The 19,816-nt window shown below is 40.6% G+C and overlaps 1 protein-coding gene across 2 annotated transcripts in view; it reads right to left on the bottom strand.

The window, feature by feature from the left end:
* Positions 1 to 19,816, bottom strand: part of LOC115193657 (pro-neuregulin-3, membrane-bound isoform-like) — a 400,612-nt gene that overhangs the window by 52,072 nt on the left and 328,724 nt on the right. Inside the window, exon 4 of one of the 2 annotated variants that reach the window (XM_029752521.1) lies at positions 283 to 309. In XM_029752521.1, coding sequence (XP_029608381.1) covers positions 283 to 309 — 27 coding nt within the window. The remainder of the gene's footprint in view (positions 1 to 282; positions 310 to 19,816) is intronic. The other variant, XM_029752522.1, reaches the window with a different exon arrangement.

Genomic DNA, 19,816 nt, shown 5'->3' with positions numbered 1-19,816 from the left:
GCCATAGCCCTCTGTTTGAAGGACTTTGAGAAAATTGCTCTCCTCTAAATTGCATTACATACATTATGGGATAGTGAAAAGTTCTCATCGAAACAAACAAAAGGTATAGTTATGTATAAAATAGAAATATTATATATAATTAATAAGGTGAAAACAAACAAACGTGGAAGGTATGCAAGTCATATAAGTACGGTTCATAAACATTACGAACGAAGTGGGTGCACAACTTGATTTCAGAAAACATGACTCATAGCAGTGTAAAAAAGGAAGAAGCTTTCTTACCCATAAACTCAATGCCCAAGTGATCTGCTGTTCCAGTGAGGAGAGGAGAGAAGGGGAGACATGGACAACAGGAGAGGGAGGGAGGGAGGGAGAGAGAGAGAGAGAGAAAGCTATTAGAAACAGATGCACGTTAGCATCCTGTCACAACGTAAATTAGCATTGTCTATGACTTGTGGTTTTATGTAAGGGGGATCCAATAGCCCCCTGTATTCACGTCACATAGCGTCAGTAGACACATGCTCTGGGCATAATCCAAGCTGACACAGAGTAGACTGCGCCCATAGACTCCGTGACTTATTTCCCATGCTCGAAAAACGCACCATGAATTACATGATTTCTAGTGTATATTACACTCTGTGAAAGATATCCGTGCGTAGTGAGATATCCTGACATAAGACTTTTGCCTACATCTCAGTTTACAAAAAGTGGAAGACTGTTTCCGCAGTTTTGACTGTGGAGCTTGTATGTAAATGGTTCCCTAAGAATCCATGCAGCACAAACATACTATTTACATTTATAAGGACATTTTGTACATTTTATTGTAATTGTAATGTACATTTTAGTCTGTGTGTCATATAGTTTGAACTACGGTGGGAAAATAGTCATCACTTAGGTCAGGACAGTGGGGGGTAGCCCCAGAGAAACATATTGGTATACATGAATAAGTGGCTGAAACACTCCTAACACCAATGGCTTTGCCGCAGTGGAGATGTTATCTATCTCCTGAGCGTACTGTCAGAGGTAAGATTAATTACGCTGCATAGTGGAATACCAAGGGGTCTGGGAGATCTGAGCTTAATCTCATAATTTTAAAGAGCGATGTCATTGCATCATTTCTCAGTCAGTGATCCTGAGACCTCAGCCTCCCTTCTAGAGATCTCCCTTCAATACACAGTGACATGGAGAGGAACGCAACGGAATGAGTATTCTATGAAAATGCTGTTGATGTATTGTACCTGTGAATAGAGAGAAAAGGAAAGCTGTACTGCAGCCCTACCTGGATATGCTGTACTTTATATATATTTTTATTATAGTTATTCATGATGTCTTGTCATTGCCTTTCATCTTGAGATTAATTTTGAAAATAACAAATGTGTACAGCAACATCTATCTAAATCCAGAGGTGTGGCAGTAAGGCAACATCACAGCATAAAAGAGCATTACTAATTATAACGAGACAAGCTATTTAATATTGACAGCACAACCAGATGGCATCCTGGTGCCGTTCACCCAGTTGGAACTGAACTCAGATCTGTAGAACATATTGTACCAATCTAAACCTAAAAAAGGAACTCCTGTGTCTTATTGGTGCACTGCAACAGTGCGGGAAGGCCATAATATAAGAGTGATCCTACACATAGAATAGCAACACAAAGAAAAAGAAAATCTATATTTTTCACTGGAGAGTCTTTGGCAGAACAAAAGTTCAATTTGTTATTCAGCTGGAGGTGACATTTGCGAACGCCATCTCCCCTGTACCAGTGTGGGCTGGCCGACACAGAGCCCTAGGTAGAACAATATGGCAGTTTGTACATAGGTCAGAGGAGGCTGCTGAGGGGAGTATGGCTCATAATAATGTCTGGAACGGAATAACTGGAATGGTATAGAACTCATCAAACACATGGTTTCCATGTGTTTGAAGCCATTCCATTCACTCCATTCCAGCCATTATCTTGAGCCGTCCTCCCCTCAGCAGCCTCCTCTGACATAGGTGGCTGTTCCCTGATGTCTCTGTGTGATTGTGGCCAGACGGAGAGGCAGGTGCAGCCAGTGGGGTACCTGTGACCTGCCGGTCATCCTACTTCCCTTCCACCCCACACCTCCCTGAAGAACACTCACCATGCCAACATAGCCCCTCCACCTGTCTGCAGGTAAATGCGTAAAGAGGCAAAACTACTAAAATAGCCCAGAAAATACCACAAGAAATACAGACTCCCTAAAGCTGCTCTCCCGGGAAAAAGCCCCTCATGTCGGTTGACTGACATGTTGTTGGTTTGCTGACATGTTGTCCCATGGTGCATCTACCGTTGTCTCGTTATTCATGGTATTGCCTCCCCACCCACCAAGGTATCAAAGGTAGTTGGTTAAGGGTAGTCTGGAGCCTTATGGGGGACTTTGTGAGTCTTTGCGAGTTTGTGGTGAAAGAATGCTGACGCACATACCAGTATAGAGAGAAAGAAAAACATCCAGAAGTCACCAGTCTCTTTGAATCTGCAGTTCACTCTAACTGATGACTATAATTGTCCTTCAATGTCCATGATTTCAACACAAAGTCAGTCATTCTAACTGCAATGCTTTTGTAAAGGCATTCTAAGTTCTTCACCTGAACTGAAGTAAACAAAAAAGGGAAAAAAAGACCATCTCAGAGACTTCACTTCTGGTTGGCTGACATGTTGTCCCATGATCATGTCACTGCCTCCTCACCCACCCAGGTATCCAGACAAGCCTGTCAAGGCCAAGCCTTTGTGAGTCCCCCTGTGGTAAAAGAATGCTGACGCACTGTACATACACAGAAAAATACATTTTTCAGCAGTAACTTACCAGTTTCTTTGAATTGGCAATTCACTGTAACTATTGACTTTAATCGTCTTCTAATGCAGGGGTTTTCAAAACTCTCCACAGTGACCCCCAGCCAATCCATGTATTTAAACAATTTCAGAGCTAGCACAATGTATTCAACATAGCCTTAGATTAGGTGAATCAGGTGAGCTAGTTCAGGGATAACACAAAACTGTGAAATATCTGGGGTACCTGAGGAGATACAAAATCTCGCTATGTCTACCTGCAAGACCTTTGTAAAGGTGTTCAAAGTTTGGAACTGTAGTTAAGAATAGCAAACAAAGGGAACAAACAAAATTACCATCTCCGCGACTACATACTGTAGGTAACTGTGAATTGCCGTGGTGCCCTGTACTGATAGATGAGACTCCATGGTTATTTCAACTGTACTTGATCATTCCGGAAGCTGACCCTCAGTTGCTGTTAGTGAGAGAAGTGAACTGCTACTGTCACAACTACTCTGGTTGAGATATCAGGTGAGGCATTACCCTTGTCTGGCTACCCAAACTCCTTGCTCCGGTCAAACGCTATGCCATACCCACAGACGTTAGTTTGTTCTCCGCAATGAGTCTGGATCTGAGTACCTTTCCAATGATTTTTAGAATGGAAATCCATTCTAGACCGTCTTATTAGTCCCAGAAACCGATGGGTTGGGCAAGAGACAGACCACAGGTGGGTAAAGTGGCGTTTAGAAAATGCCTCATTCCTCATTCCTCATACTCCATTTTCAAAGTGTGCCGTTCCTGGGAAGTTGTGTTTTACTTTTGAGAGGTCAATACATTTTCTGTCTGTCAGTTAAACAGTTTTTCTAAGTTTAAAATGGTACAGTAAACGAGGGAAAACTCCAGCCCTGACTCTCTTATTTTGTGTGACACCATGAATTACTGTATCAATGTGCTGAGGGATCGTATCATGTTCAGAGTTTCAGAATACAAATGGTGCTGGTATATGGCTTGGAAATAAAACAGAATATGACATTATTTATTTCCAATTTAAGTGTTCTCATTTCTTTTTGTGCAAAAATCAATGTCTTGACGGATAGCCACCTCCTATGAGCTGAAGAGATTTGAATTGATACGTGATCGGTTTATGGTGTGCCTCTCTGAGGTACAGTAGAGTAAAAAATTATCTTCCGAGATTAAAGATGGATAGAAAAGATAAAAGATTCACACTGGCTTTGACTCTTTCTCTTTCACACACACATGTCCATTCTCTCCCTCTGTCACTGTTTCTGTCTCCATGGACACTCAGCCATTTTGCTGGCAGTTAAGACTAGCCGTCCTTCAGTGTTGTGACGCCTGGAGGCTAGCATGTCCTTGGATTCAGCCCTCTCTGTCTCCCTCTCTTTCTCTGTTGTGTCTGGAGGTGTTGCTATGGGAACCAGGTCCACCTGAGACCCTGCACACACCTTGTCCTGCGAGAGACTGTCTGACGCCCGTTCCCCACTTCATAAATAAGGCAAACCCTAACCCAGGCTTTGAGCTCTACAGTATGTACTGTACAGTGTGTCCACATCCTTTGAAACTTCAGTCACATTTTGGCCCAGGTGTGTAGGCAATTCAAAGTACTGAGTCTAGAGTTAGTTGCTGGTGAGTTTTAAGATGAAGTCTATGACCCTGAAAGCCACAACCACCCTCCACAAACACACTCTCATCCATTTGAAAACTAGCAAAATGGCGGCCCTAATCATCTTAGTTTCCCAGTGTAACAGCCACATTCCCCCTCAGGTTAATGGTTAAATGATCCTGTGTTAAAGGATGTGCGTGAGTCAGGAGAAGAATCTGCAGTTTCATAGCTAATCTCATGCTATTACACATTTTGCCATGAGGCTGAGAGAAATTGTTTCCGTTTAACGCTAATTTCCTGCAATTCTACACATATTGTCATTGGGCAGAGAGAAACATTGCAGTTTTATAGCTGATGTCATGCTATTCTACACATTTTGCAATGAGGCTGAGAGAATTTCGAAAATGTAAAGTAAATTCTGTGCTGTTCTCCACATCTTGCCATGAGGTTCAGAGAAAAGGTACCAGTTTTACAGCTAACTTCCTATAATTCTAAACATTTCTGCCATGGCTTATGACATGTTCATATGCTATCTGGGGGGGGGGGGGGGGGGGGGGCATGTCAGATGAGCATGTGGGATACTGTAGGTTAGGCAGACAATCATCTAAATGTGTTGAAGCCATGGAAAATGTGTGGTGAGCTGGCATTTGCCCCAGCATTTTCCCATGACTTCTGATTTTGTTTAAAGGGACACTTCAGGATTTTGGCAATAAAACCCTTTATCTACTTCCCCAGAGTCAGATGAACTCGTGGATACCATTTTTTATGTCTCTGTGTGCAGTTTGAAGGAAGTTGCTAATGCGCATAAGTGCAATTGCTAGCTAGTTTTAGCCCAATAACTGGAAGTCTATGGTAACTGTTAAAACTTAGTTGATATCTTAGACTTCCAGTCATTGCACTAACACTGGTTAGCAAAACTACCTCTAACAACCTTCATACTGGATGCAGATACATAAAAATGGTATCCATGAGTTCTTCTGACTCTAAGGAAGTAGATAAAGTGCATAACCTCTACGGGCCACGGGGGCAGTATTGAGAATTTTGAAAAAAATATGTGCCCATTTTTAACTGCCTCCTACACCAACTCAGAAGCTAGGATATGCATATTATTAACACATTCGGATAGAAAACACTCTGAATTTTCTAAAACAGTTTGAATGGTGTCTGTAAGTATAACAAAACTCATATTGCAGGCAAAAACCTGTGAAAAATAGATTTAAAAAAATGATAATTTTGTGACTGTACTATTTAGTGTCATTGTTTTAAAGATACCACAGTGAGAAAGGATTCAGTTCGCAACTCCTACTGCTTCCACTAGATGTCAATGATCTTTAGAAAGTTGTTGGAAGCATCTGTCATGAATACAGACCGAATTAGAATGCTTACAAGTTGACACGTCATCACTTCATTTTTTGCGCCTGCGCATGAATCTGAGAAGAGTGTCTTTGTCATAATCGTTTATTCTAGACACTTGATAGGTTGTGTGAAAATATTACTGATGTTTACTGATGTTTCACGTTAAAAATGGACCAAAAGATTAATGCTAAACAACGTTTGACATGTTTGAACAAACATAAATAGATTATTTACTAGGTTTTTTTTAGCTTTTCGGCGTGACTTTACACTGCCCACCTCATTTTGTGGGAGCCTACTGAACGCTAACTATTTGGACATAAATTATGAACTTTATCAAAAGAAACCACATTTGTTCTGGACCTGGGATCGCTGGCAGCGCCTTCTGATGGAGATAATCAAAGGTAAGGGGATATTTAGAATGTTATTATCGATATTAGATGATGCTAATGCTAACGGTATAGCTTAGCTTAGCTTATAGCTTAGCTTATGTTGTTAGCATAGTACCCAGTTTATAGCAAAATGTGATTTCCCAGTAAAGTTATTTTGAGATCTGGCCATTCGGTAGCAATTACGAGATGATAATATATTATTCTTTGAATGACAATATTATAATTTACCAATGTTTTCGAATAGTAATTCCGTGATTTGTAATGCTGGATTCACTGGGAGCATTCGAGCCGAAAAAAATTCTGAATTTCACCGTGACTGTAAATGCTGTTTTTGGATATAAATATGAACTTGATGGAACTAAAAATGCATGTATTGTCTAACATAATGTCCTATGAGTGTCATCTGATGCAGATTGTCAAAGGTAAGTGCATAATTCTAGCTAGTTTTCTGTCTGTTGATGCCCTTCTTTGAATTGGCTAAACATTACACGCAGCTATTGTCAATGTACTCTCCTCACATAACCTAACTTTATGCATTCTCCGTAAAGCCTCTGAAAATCGGACAGCGTGGTTAGATTTAGGAGATATATCTTTCAAATGGAGGAAAATAGTTGATTATTTGATTATTTGAAATGATTACTCTTGCAGTTTTGAATTCCCCGCCATGGTCACATGACAATGAATCCCAATACCGGGATAAGAACCTGCCCCCTGGCCTCAACAGGTTTTTACCAAAATCCCGAAGTATCCCATTAATGAAAATATTGATGCAAAAACCTTAAAAAGAGGGGAAAAGTTTGTTTTTTTTGTTGCGATTTTTCTCATGATTTGCCAACTCGCCCACAATTTCTCTGTCCTTCACATAAAACTCGGCAGCTTGTAGTCCTCAAACCCGGGAATGAGTTACCTCTGGTTCTTTCAGCCACCTACAGCAAAAATGAATGAATAGGGTTTTGGAATAAACGCTGAAAATAAGTTAACACAGGTTTAGGATATCTTATACGTTTTGTTCTATGATATAATAGCAGTCAGTTAACGTAAACTTTATGAATTGTAAAGCCTTTATGTGCTTTATGTGCTTTTACTTATTACTTTTATCACGTTCACAGAAATCGCAGGTTGTGCGGGCTGAGAACATCCAAGGACGTATATAAACCCTGGATTGCTAATGCTACTGTATGTATTGTCCAGTGAGAGGCTTTTGAAGCCACCGGTGGGCAATATTGGCACTCCCCAGTAGGAGCAATCCTCCATAGGAATGAATGGAATTCTACAGTATTTCAATTACATTTTTCAAGGATAACATTACTTTTACTTAGGCATTTATTTTGTTGTAGTGGGACAGTAACATGAGAACATAAAATTATATTTTATATATATATATATATATATATATATATATATATATATATATATATATATATATACAGTACATTCGGAAAGTATTCAGACCCCTTGGCTTTTTCCACATTTTGATAAGTTACAGCCTTATTACAAAATTGATCAAGTCGTTTTTTTTTCTCAATCTACACACAATAATGACAAAGCAAAAACAGGTTTTTAGAAATGTTTGCAAATCTTAAAAAATAACCTTTGGTCAGTAATTTGTTGAAGCACAGTTACAGTTACAGCTATTACAGCATCAAGTCTTCTTGGGTATGACACTACAAGTTTTGCACACCTGTGTTTGGGGAGTTTCTCCCATTCTTCTCTGCAGATCCTCTGTCAGGTTGGATGGGGAGCTTCCCTGCACAGCTATTTTCAGATCTCTCCAGAGATGTTCGATCAGGTTCAAGTCTGGGCTCTGGCTGGGCCACTCAAGGACATTCAGAGACTTGTCCTGAAGCCACGCCTGCATTGTATTGGCTGTGTGCTTAGGGTCGTTGTCCTGTTGGAAGGTGAACCTTCGCCCCTGTCTGAGGTCCTGAACGCTCTGGAGCAGGTTTTTATCAAGGATCTCTCTGTACTTTGATCTGTTCATCTTTCGCTCGATCCTAACTAGTCTCCCAGTCCCTGCCGCAGAAAAACATCCCAACAGCATGATGCTGCCACCACCATACTTCACCGTAGGGAGGGTGCCAGGTTTCCTCCAGATGTGACGCTTTGCATTCAGGCCAAAGAGTTCAATCTTGGTTTCATCAGACCAGAGAATCTTGTTTCTCATGGTCTGAGAGTCCTTTTGGCAAACTCCAAGCGGATTGTCATGTGCCTTTTACTGAGGAGTGGCTTTCATCTGGACACTCTACCATAAAGTCCTGATTTGTGGAGTGCTACAGAGATAGTTGTCCTTCTGGAAGGTTCTCCCATCTCCACAGAGGAACTCTGGAGCTCTGTCAGAGTGACCATCAGGTTCTTGGTCCCTCCCTGACCAAGGCCCTTCTCCCCTGATTGCTCAGTTTAGCCGGACGGCCAGCTCTCTTGGTGGGTCCAAACTTCTTCAATTTAAGAATGGTCACTGTGTTCTTGGGGACCTTAAATGCTGCAGACATGTTTTGGTACCCTTCAATAGATAGGTGCCTCGAGACATTCCTGTCTCTGAGCTCTATGGACAATTCCTTCGACTTCATGGCTTGGTTTTTGATCTGACATACACTGTCAACTGTGGGAACTTATATAGACAGGTTTGTGCCTTTCAAAATCATGTCCAATCAATTAAATTGACCACAGGTGGACTCCAATCAAGTTGTAGAAACATCTCAAGAATGATCAATGGAAACAGGATGCACCTGAGCTCAACTTTGAGTCTCATAGCAAAGGCTCTGAATACTTATGTAAAAAAGGTATTTCTGTTTTTTATTTTTATACATTTGCAAAAATGTCTAAAAACCTGTTTTCACGGTGTCATTATGAGGTATTATGTGTAGATTGATGACGTAACAAAAATGTGGGCAAAAATCTCGTTGTCTGAATATTTCCGAATGCAATATATATATATATATATATATATATATATTAACTCACATGATCGAATTTAAAAGTATGGATTAAGGTGTCTGTAATATAATACAATGTGGCAAAAACTAATGTAGACATTATTAAATGCATTTCTATAGCTTCCAAAATATTTTTTACAAAGGTGGGGGTGTGTCAAGATGGAGGTATGGTGGCTTCAACACAGCGCCCCAGTCAGTCATCTAGTGTAATCTATAAATCATTGGGCACAAAGCTCTCCACCTTCCTCTGGTAGCTTATTAATTTAGCAAAAATGATAACACATCACTCCCGACAGACACAAGCAAAATCTCTTTACATAAATGTTGTAGCAGGCTACACCTAAACATTAGCAAATTGACATGTATTTGTAGCCAGGTGTTTAAAGCGCATAGCTGTATTCATTTATATCCACTAGATGGCATTGTCGCTTTAAGAGATTTATGAATAAGGTGTGCAAGCGGTTATGGGATTGTGCATGCGCAGTGTGTAAGAGTGAGAGCAAGCAATTACACTGGAGAGCTGTTGAAATCCATCGTGGGTCCAACGTCACTTTAGATGGATAAATAACACTTTTTATTTTACTCTTGTACCAGAATATATAATATTTTGCATCATCTGCAGTGTATAAGAGTTTGTTTTGTAATATTTATGCCAGATGGTCATGTCAGCCTGTTGATACTTTCAGGTTGACATGAGGATGTTAGCTTCTTGCTAGCTGAATACCAGTGCTCTCAGAACCACGTTATGGAGTTGATGATAACATTATTTGAAGCATGAGTAATTATCAGAATTACATTCTATTTCATGTAATGCTTCAGGGTGTTGTATTTTGTAAAATATTTGAATTGTAACTTATTTACATTTACATTTACATTTCAGTCATTTAGCAGACGCTCTTATCCAGTTGATATGACATTTCTCCCAGTGCAGTATGGGGGAGATGAAGACCTACTGTTCCATGTGGGGTTAGGATATCACCTGGACAGTGTTTTTGTAAATATTCATATTGTTTTATGACTACATTTTAGTTTTTCATGCACAATGTCATTTTATTTATGGATATCTTGTACCCAGATATTTGAAATACTATAAAGTCTATTCTAACTGTGAACATTGTGGTCTCTGTATTTTATTGTGTTTTTCTATTGAAAGCAGAGACACTACCGTTTATGCATTTCACTTTGCACTTATTGTACTCAGATTGTTTTTATGCACTTTACTAACATATTTATTTAATTTGATTGTGATTTAGACTGCACTTTACTTTATGGTGACTTCATCTTGTGGTGATTTCCCTTCTACATTATCCTATTTTAAATATAATCTTTGACAGAATAAACAACCCCACATTAGTTAGTGTCCTGTGCTGGGTTTACTTTCGCCAGGCTACACATTTAACCTCTCTTGGGTAGGGGGCAGTGTTTTCACGGCCGGACGAAAAACGTACCCAAATTAAACGGCCTACTACTAGAATATGCATATTATTAGTAGATTTTGATGGAAAACACTGAAGTTTCTAAAACAGTTTGAATGATGTCTGTGAGTATAACAGAACCCATATGGCAGGCAAAAACCTGAGAAAAAAATCCAACCAGGAAGTGGTGGATCTGAGGCTGTAGTTTTTCAAGTGATTGCTTATCCAACACACAGTGACTTAGGGTTCATTTTGCACTTCCTAAGGCTTCCACTAGATGTCAACAGTCTTTAGAAAGTTGTTTGAGGCGTCTATGGTGAACAGAGAGCCAACAAAGGAAGTTGGAAGTTGTTGACTCAGGAAAGCACATGGGTTCATTGGTGCGCATTCCCGTGTTCCAAAACGTTTTTGAAGACATTGGAATCGTCCGGTTGGAATATTATTGAAGTTTTAAGTTAAAAAGGCCCTAAAGATTGATGCTATACAACGTTTGACATGTTTGAACGAACATAAATATAACTTTTTTAGACTTTTCGTCGTGACATTTTGGCCGCGCTTCCTACACTTGGAGTAGCTTACTGAACCCGCAAACAACAAGGAGGTATTTGGACATAAATTATGGACTTTATCGAACAAAACAACATTTATTGTGGACCTGGGAATTCCTGGAAGTGCCTTCTGATGAAGATCATCAAAGGTAAGTGAATATTTCTAATGCTATTTATGATTTTAGATGACTCCAAAATGGCGGGTATCTGTATTGCCTGGTGTATTTTTCTGAGCACAGTACTCAGATTATTGCAAAGTGTGCTTTCCCCGTGAAGCTTTTTTGAAATCTGTCACAGCGGTTGCATAAAGGAGATGTTCATCTATAATTCTTTGAATAACAGTTGAATATTTTATCAACGTTTATGATGAGTATTTTTGTAAATTGTTGTGCTGATCCACCGGCAGTATTGGAGGCAAAATATTTTCTGAACATCATGCGCCAATGTAAAATGCTGTTTTTGGATATAAATATCAACTTGATCGAACAAAAAATGCATGTATTGTGTAACATGATGTCCTAGGAGTGTCATCTGATGAAGATCGTCAAAGGTTAGTGCATAATTTTAGCTGGTTTTCTGGTTTTTGTGACGCCTGTCCCTGCTAGAAAAATGGCTGTGTGGTTTTTCTTGTGTTGGAACTGTCCTAACATAATCTAACTTTATGCTTTTGCCGTAAAGCCTTTTTGAAATCGGAAAATGTGGTTACATTAAGGAGACGTGTATCTTTAAAATGGTGTAAAATAGTCGTATGTTTGAGAACTTTGAATTATGACATCTTGTGGTTTTGAATTTGGAGCTCTGATTTTTCACTGGCTGTTGAATAGTGTGAACCGTGGGTGGGCATCCCACCTCTAGCGTCCCACCTCCCCAAGAGAGGTTAATGGAAACTAGATGATTTTTCAGTCTGATCAACTGTTGACTACTAAGAACAGCAGCTGCATACAGTCTCCTAAACCTAACCATAACCCTGTCCCTGAGGCCAGGGTAAATGAAGAGGTAACGTTGTGTCTTCATAGTCCATTTGTTTGTGTTAGGAGAAAATAATAGGATCACATTTGTTTTATATTCAAACTTGGGCTGACTAGGCTACCAAAATGATTAACTGGAATGAATTAATAAACACTATAGCTGACATAGACTGGGTAAACATTTTTATTAGGCTTATAGTTGCATAGGACAAACCTACACAATGCAAACTTGCATAAAGCAAGCTCAGTCCTTTGAGTGCTATTGCCCAATCATGTTGCTTTCTCTCTGTCTGTGTATAGGGGACCCCCCCCCAGTCCTTCTTTAACAAATAATTCATATGAACAAGTACAAGGTTGCTGCAATTGGACAGGGTTTTCATCCTCCCCGAGGCCTCCCCGAGGCCAGGAGTTTAAAAACATGTGACCTGATTAGAATTATTCTGGTCCCATCATAGCCCATATCTGGTTAGGTTACCAGATCAGGAAAAACTACTGGCCCCAGGAAAAAATAGTTTGCCCCACCACTCTGGAACCTGTGGTGCCACCTCTGGTTGAAGACAGAAGGACAGAATGGTTGACTCCACTCTGCTGTGTGGTTGTGTCTCTGTGAAAGGCTCACACCTTCCAATCAGAAGTGTCATGCTGCGATACTGACTCAACGCACTGTAGCTGGAAATAAGCTACTAATGACTAACTGTCACACTTAACCACCACTCAAGCAAAATATGCACACAGTGGAGCTACATCAGTTTTCTACATCATGTGCTGTGCTTCAATATGCTGTTGTTTGAGATGTCATCAACTCTGAAGGGAATCATGGCAGCCAGACATGATTGGGAGCACACATACTAAGACATAGGCATGCATGCATGTCCACACAGGGTGAGTTTGGGGAGGCGTGTGTTGGGGTGCAGCAGTTTGGTGATGGGGGACAGGAGAGAAATGAGTGGGTCTATCCCACTGACAGATGGCCCAGCAGAGGCACTGATCACTCTTTACTTTCCAACATGATGCACTGTTTAGTTTTATACGTTCTGCATTCTTATTCAAAATTACAGTATCTGGTAGAGCATTAATTGTACTTAATTGTGTACTTATACACAAGCTGCCAAAATGCTACAGAAACAGGAGACTTTTGGCTCAGACAAGGCTACTACTTAGATATGAAGTGATGCATTTGACATAGATTGTTATTAGTAATGCTCGGCTATGAAAAGCCAACTGACATTTACTCCTGAGATGTTGAACTGCTGCATTCTCAATAACCACTGTGGTTATTATTTGACCCTGCTGTACTCTTATAATTTCCTACCGGAACAGCCAGAAGAGGACTGGCCTCCCCTCGGAGCTTGGTTCCTCTCTAGGTTTCTTCATAGGTTCCTGCCTTTCTAGGACATTTTTTATAGCCACTGTGCTTCTGCATCTGCTTTGCTTGCTCTTTGGGGTTTTAGGCTGGGTATTTGTATAGCACTTTGTGACAACTGCTGATGTAAAAAGGGCTTTATAAAATTCATTTGATTGATTAACAATTTATTGATTGTTCACTGACAATAGATTTCATGCTGGCCACATGTGGCTCAACTGCCCTATTTCCTATGATAGACTATAGGTAGAGGGAATCAGAAGACTATTTTGTCTGAATGAGATACTTTTACAACTCTAGGATGGATGTATTCAATCGTCTTTTTCTTTTACCAAATGAGTTTGCTAATGTGGCTATTGGTAGTATTGATGGTAATAATCACGGTATAAATGACCATAGCAGAAGTGATGAAACTAAATGTCTGTCTTTATGTGTTCACCATTTAATAATTAGTTATATTAATTAATTAAAGTTAAATGAATAAATTACAATACATATCGTGTGCTTTGTGTGCAAATACAGGCACGCACACACAACCCTGTCTGTCTTTAATTTCCCACATTTCATTAGTCAGCTAGTTTATCTAGTGCTGAGGTCCTGAGCAAGCACTGTACAAATATAGAATTTGAAAAGAGGGGCCCAGTAGCATAGGAGGTATTGTAGTCTCACGTAGCCTTAACTCCAAAATCACATTGTTGTCACACCTCAAGCCTGGTTCTCCATGAGGCTAGACAGCCTGGTCTCATAGACTAGACGTAACATAGTAAACCTGCTTCTCTTTACTATGCTATGTCTACCCATGAGTCCAGGTTCGACTAGAGGTATAGTAGCACTGTCTCTCAGAGTGTACTACCCTAACCCACCACACCCCCACTCTATTGAGACCAAATAGAAAAAATAGTATTTGATTCTCAACATTTGCAATGTGGGAATAAACAGTGGAGCTGACCCAGCACTTTTGAGTTCATGAGCTCCTTTGCTACAGAATCCCAATCCCATGTAGTCTCCATCACTTTTGCAGTTTCTTTCAGCTGCAGCAGATAAGGCTACAGAGAGGCGGGCATTTTGAAGTCTGTGCTGCTTTGTGACTGGCTGAGGAGAGGAGCAGGAGTGTATTAAGCCCACTGAGACTGGTGTCTCTGCGACGGGGATCTGCCCCCAGCTACAACCATGCACTAAGCCTCTGCTACCACTTACACACAAAAAGTGTCAATCCCACTGGCACAGCTAGATTGTCGCTATGTGTTACTGTGTTTGAAGTGGTAAGTTAATGGCAGTGAATGTGCTTTCTATTCTCAATACTCAGCTAGAGGCATTTCTTTCCCATCGTCTTGACTTGTTTCCATGAATACCCATACAATCACATTTGTAGTTGGTGTAATCAAATGTCTGAATTAATTAGCCTCCTACTTTACCAATCTGCTTTTTCTGCAATTCAGGGAACAGTATATTCACTGCATCCCCACCATACCACCAGTATAATCACAACTACATGTACTGTAAGGTGGGAAGTAATATTTACCAGTAATAATACAATACACCTGACCTTGGTTGCACTTGAAGGCAATATTGTGAAGCAGGTAAGGAAGGAGGTCCTGTCTTCCTCTGGAGTAAGTAAGATGTACTGACTGCCCTTATTAAGCCTATGCTCTACACCTTTGTATCTGTACCAACAAATGTCACATAAAGGGCGGTAAATTTTAGGGGTCTGCCAGTGGATTCAGAGTAAATCACACAGCCCTTGCAGCAATAAAGCAACACACGCAAGCATAGACGCGTGCGCACGCAAACACACACACACACACACACACACACACACACACACAGAACACAGAACACAGTATCCCTGTGACCATATCTGCAAAGGTGTAGTCAGGGGCAGATTGGCCATCTGGCAATTCTGGCAAATGCCAGATGGGCTGGACCATATTTTAAGTTGGGTGGGCTTGTTGAAATTGACACACACACAAAATATATATTTATATTTATAAAAAATAAATGTTTACATGGCTTGCTCCCATATTTTCTGATAAGTTGAGGTCACACAAACTCATATTCAAAGTCAAACGTGGCATCAGCAAAAAGACCTGCTCCAACTCATTAGACAGCCAAGATCATGGATCCTTAAAAATAAACGTACAAAGAACACATTCTACAATGTCGTCTCACTCAAAACTTCATGTTTTTTGGACAGATAAAAACATGACAGTTAAAGCATTATCCTCATGATTCCTGTACTGAAAGTGTCTGCCCTGCCCCTGTGCATGATTCCCTGGGGCTTGCTGCATTCTGATCATATAACATTTGAAAATGCAATTGCGGGAAAAGCAGTTTAGGAAGTCGTTAGCTTGGCTTTTATAACGTACAAGGCTTAGGCAGGCAGGCAGACAGGCAGACAGGCAGACAGGCAGACAGACAGACAGACAGACAGACAGACAGACAGACAGACAGGCAGGCAGGCAGGCAGGCAGGCAGGCAGGCAGACAGACAGGCAGGCAGGCAGGCAGGCAGGCAGACAGAACTAGAAGAAGCACAGAGTGACAGCAGAGAAGATGCTGAGACAGCACAACAGGGAGGCTCACCAAATGTCTAGGCCCAGTTACTGTATAGCGGTGAGTTGTATCTCTAGTGGTATTTTTACATATTGCATTTGTTTTAAACATAAGCTGATTAAAAAAGAGGAGGAGGACAATGTCTCGCCAGTCACTGGTACAGAAATGGTTGAGAAACGCTGTACTGTAATGCCAATAATGTGTGTCAGCACTACTGCCTTTGTCTAAGTGCGGGGATATGTTGTGTGTGTATGGCTGGTAGCCTGCTGGGGTGGGGGGGATAAAATGCAAGGGCTGAATTCTTGTCCCAGTATGCCCCTGGGTGCAGTAATGGAAAAACGTGATGGATGTCTCCAGAAAGCTCTGGCACACTCCCCTTGGCTCCAATCCAACTCCAAATACTTGTGTCCTGAGCTCAACGTACAACCTGATCTTTATGACAAATGGCTTTTTAGAGGGCCTTTTACAACCTTACTCCGTTTCTCCAAATAAAAACATGAATACTGAAATAAAATTAAATACAGTAATTTCATATCCAGTAAAACCGATTTCATCCTCATGAATGTTTTAGGCCAAACATGGCCCTATCTTGCTTGTTAGAACCTCATAAAGCTCTTTAAATCAGGGCTGTAAAAGCTCGTTATCTTCCTCCCGGCTGGAGGCCTCTCTCAGCCAGAACAGATCTCTGCCACCCTGACTCACAGCATGGATCACCCCCTGCCCAAAATAACAACTACTGCCCATCAGTTATCAGTTGTTAATGCTGCCTAACACATTTGTGTTTATCAATTTAGGGCTAATAGGGTTGTTCCTTCCTGTCGGTTCAGATCTTTCAGGATGGGCAGTGAACTGGGGTTATCCGGATGCCTCGCAAACAAGGACAAGAGTGTAGCTGCCAGAGTTGGTCTCTGATTTGAACGTAGAGGGGTGATGTAATGTTTATTGCTTCTTTAACCCCTGCTCTTACTTCATCCGGGAGACCAACTCTGACTAGTGATGCGTACAAGGTTTAACATCCCCTAACAGCTCAGATTCTCTCTCTCTCTCTCTCTCTCTCTCTCTCTCTGTTCAATTCAATTCAAAAGGTTTTATTGGCAGTGTTGTAACGATGTGCAAATAGTTAAAATAAAAAAGAGAAAATAAACACCTTAAATAAACACCTTTTTCATTTGAACTATTTGCACATCGTTACAACACTGTTAATTTCACTTTTGTTTATTATCTATTTGATTTGCTTTGGCAATGTAAACACGTTTCCCATGCCAATAAAACCCTTTGAATTGAGTATGGATTGTATTTACAATGATGTTTGTTCTTCACTGGTTGTCTTTTTCATGTGGCAACAGGTCACAAATATTGCTGCTGTGATGGCACACCGTGGTATTTCACCCAAAATTTGATTTGTTTTCGAATTCTTTGTGGGGTCTGTGTAATCTGAAGGAAATATGTGTCTCTAATATGGTCATACATTGGGCAGGAGGTCAGGAAGTGCAGCTCAGTTTCTATCTCATTTTGTGGGCAGTGTGCACATAGACTGTCTTCTCTTGAGAGCCAGGTCTGCCTATGCCGGCCTCTCTCAATAGCAAGGCTATGCTCACTGAGTCTGTATATAGTCAAAGCTTAATTTTGGGTCAGTCACTGTGGTCAGGTATTCTGCCACTGTGTACTCTCTGTTTAGGGCCAAATGGCATTCTAGTTTACTCTGTTTTTTGTTAAATCTTTCAAATGTATCAAGTAATTATCTTTTAGTTTTGGTTGGGTCTAATTGTGGTGTTGTCCTGGGGCTCTGTGGGGTGTGTTCGTGTTTGTGAACAGAGCCCCAGGACCAGCTTGCTTAGGGGACTCTTCTCCAGGTTCATCTCTTTGTAGGTGAGATTGCTTCCTTTTAGGTGGTTGTGGAATTTAAGGTGGTTGTGGTTATTTTCTGGATTTTGATAATTATCGGGTATCGGCCTAATTCTGCTCTGCATGCATTATTTGATGTTTTACTTTGTACACGGGATATTTTTGCAGAATTCTGCATACAGAGTCTCAATTTGGTGTTTGTCCCATTTAGTGAATTCTTGGTTGGTGAGCGGACCCCAGACCTCACGACCATAAAGGATAACGGGTTCTATAACTGGTTCAAGTATTTTTAGCCAGATCCTAATTGGTATGTTGAATTATAAGTTCCTTTTGATGGCGTAAAAGGCCCATCTTGTCTTGTCTCTCAGATCATTCAAAGCTTTGTGGAAGTTACCACAAGATCCTCTCTCTCCCTCTCTGTGAGTAAGACTGGAAAATCTCCATAATCGTTCTGCCCTTGTTCTGTGGGCACAGCTGGATTGCGAAAATGTTTTTCTGCCACCACTTCTGTAAGTCAAAGATTAACTTAATCTTTTCAAATGGTTAGCACACAATGTACGTTTATACCCCCACTCAGCCTCCCTATCCACCTGCTCAAAACATTAAAGGAAATGCCATCACTAACTCAAAATGTCTAAGTGTAAACGACATCACGCTGCTTGCTCAGCGAGTACCACTGCCTCCTGATTCGGCTCATACCGATGCACAAACCAGGGACCTCTGACTCGCAAACACACGCATCTCACCGAGAAGTACCACCAAAAAGCTAGCTAATTGGCAGCGCAAGTGGAGACACAAGACGTCTGAGTGGCAAACTTCAGATCCTAAACATGGTGGAACCCACCTTTTCACCCCACCTCTTACTCTCACCATAATTTTTACAAAGTCAAGTCAAGCAAAATATAAATGTTCTTCCAACGAATGGAGGTGTAGGACTTGTGACTCTCATAGAGCCTTGAAGCAGTAGTCAATCATGATCAGATTAATTATTTAACAGAAAACCTCTTTCACCCCTGCCCACCCGAACAACCCCATAGGTCTTGTGTCATGCACCATAGGGTCAGCAAAACACATTAGTAACACCGACACACAACAGACCATGTGACTCAACAGTCAGACACCTACGGTCAACGACTGTCTTCTCCATTAATGTGGAGATAAGAAATTATCTTATGATGACACTTGAATGAGATTAGTCTCCCTTTGAAGACCGCTTGAAGACTGTTTGAAGTACTTGGGCAATTTGGAAGTTATACGATTAGGTGTGAAAATCATGTACCATTTAAAAAAATTGTACTGTATGCATGGTTTTAAGACAACTCTCTGATGACTTGTTCAACTTGCTTCAAATTCACTAAGCAAAGACACTTGTCAAAAGGAGAGGACCAAGGTGCAGCGTGTGTGTAGTTCCACATTTTATTTACTCTGTGAAACTATGCAATACATCAAATAACTGAAATGAAAAAACAACAAACTGTGACGCAGAGGAGAAACAAACACTACTCAAAATAATCACTCACAAAACCCAGGAAGAAAAACCCCTACTTAAGTATGATCTCCAATTAGAGACAACAAGGACCAGCTGCCTCTAATTGGAGGTCATCCCAAACAAACCAACATAGAAATACAAAAACTAGAACCTAAGAACATAGAAATAGAACACATAGAAATAAACCCCCCTGTCACGCCCTGACCTACTCTACCATAGAAAATAACAGCTTACCATGGTCAGGACGTGACAACACTAGCTATTTGGAGTGAGTATTGTTTACAGTACTCCCAATAGAGTGAGAGCATCCTTAAATTATACTATGGTGTTTGCTTCCAGCAAACTCACTAGTGACATTTAACAAATATAATATCTCTCAGTGAGTGTAAAGTGCAAAAAAGGGATTGTGTGAATTCTATTTTTGTTGGCATGCATCATTTCTACATGATGGGAGCTGCGCGAGGCATACAGTTCTATATTAAAGATCTGCCAGCTTTTGATAGGTGAAAACATATGGGTGGAAGTTACATGAATGTCTTTTAGTAGGCTAG

The sequence above is a fragment of the Salmo trutta genome, chromosome 5, assembly GCF_901001165.1.
Source record: "Salmo trutta chromosome 5, fSalTru1.1, whole genome shotgun sequence".
Lineage (NCBI taxonomy): Eukaryota > Metazoa > Chordata > Actinopteri > Salmoniformes > Salmonidae > Salmo > Salmo trutta.
Note: the sequence above shows the minus strand (reverse complement) of the source record. Positions and strands in the feature narration are given on the sequence as shown.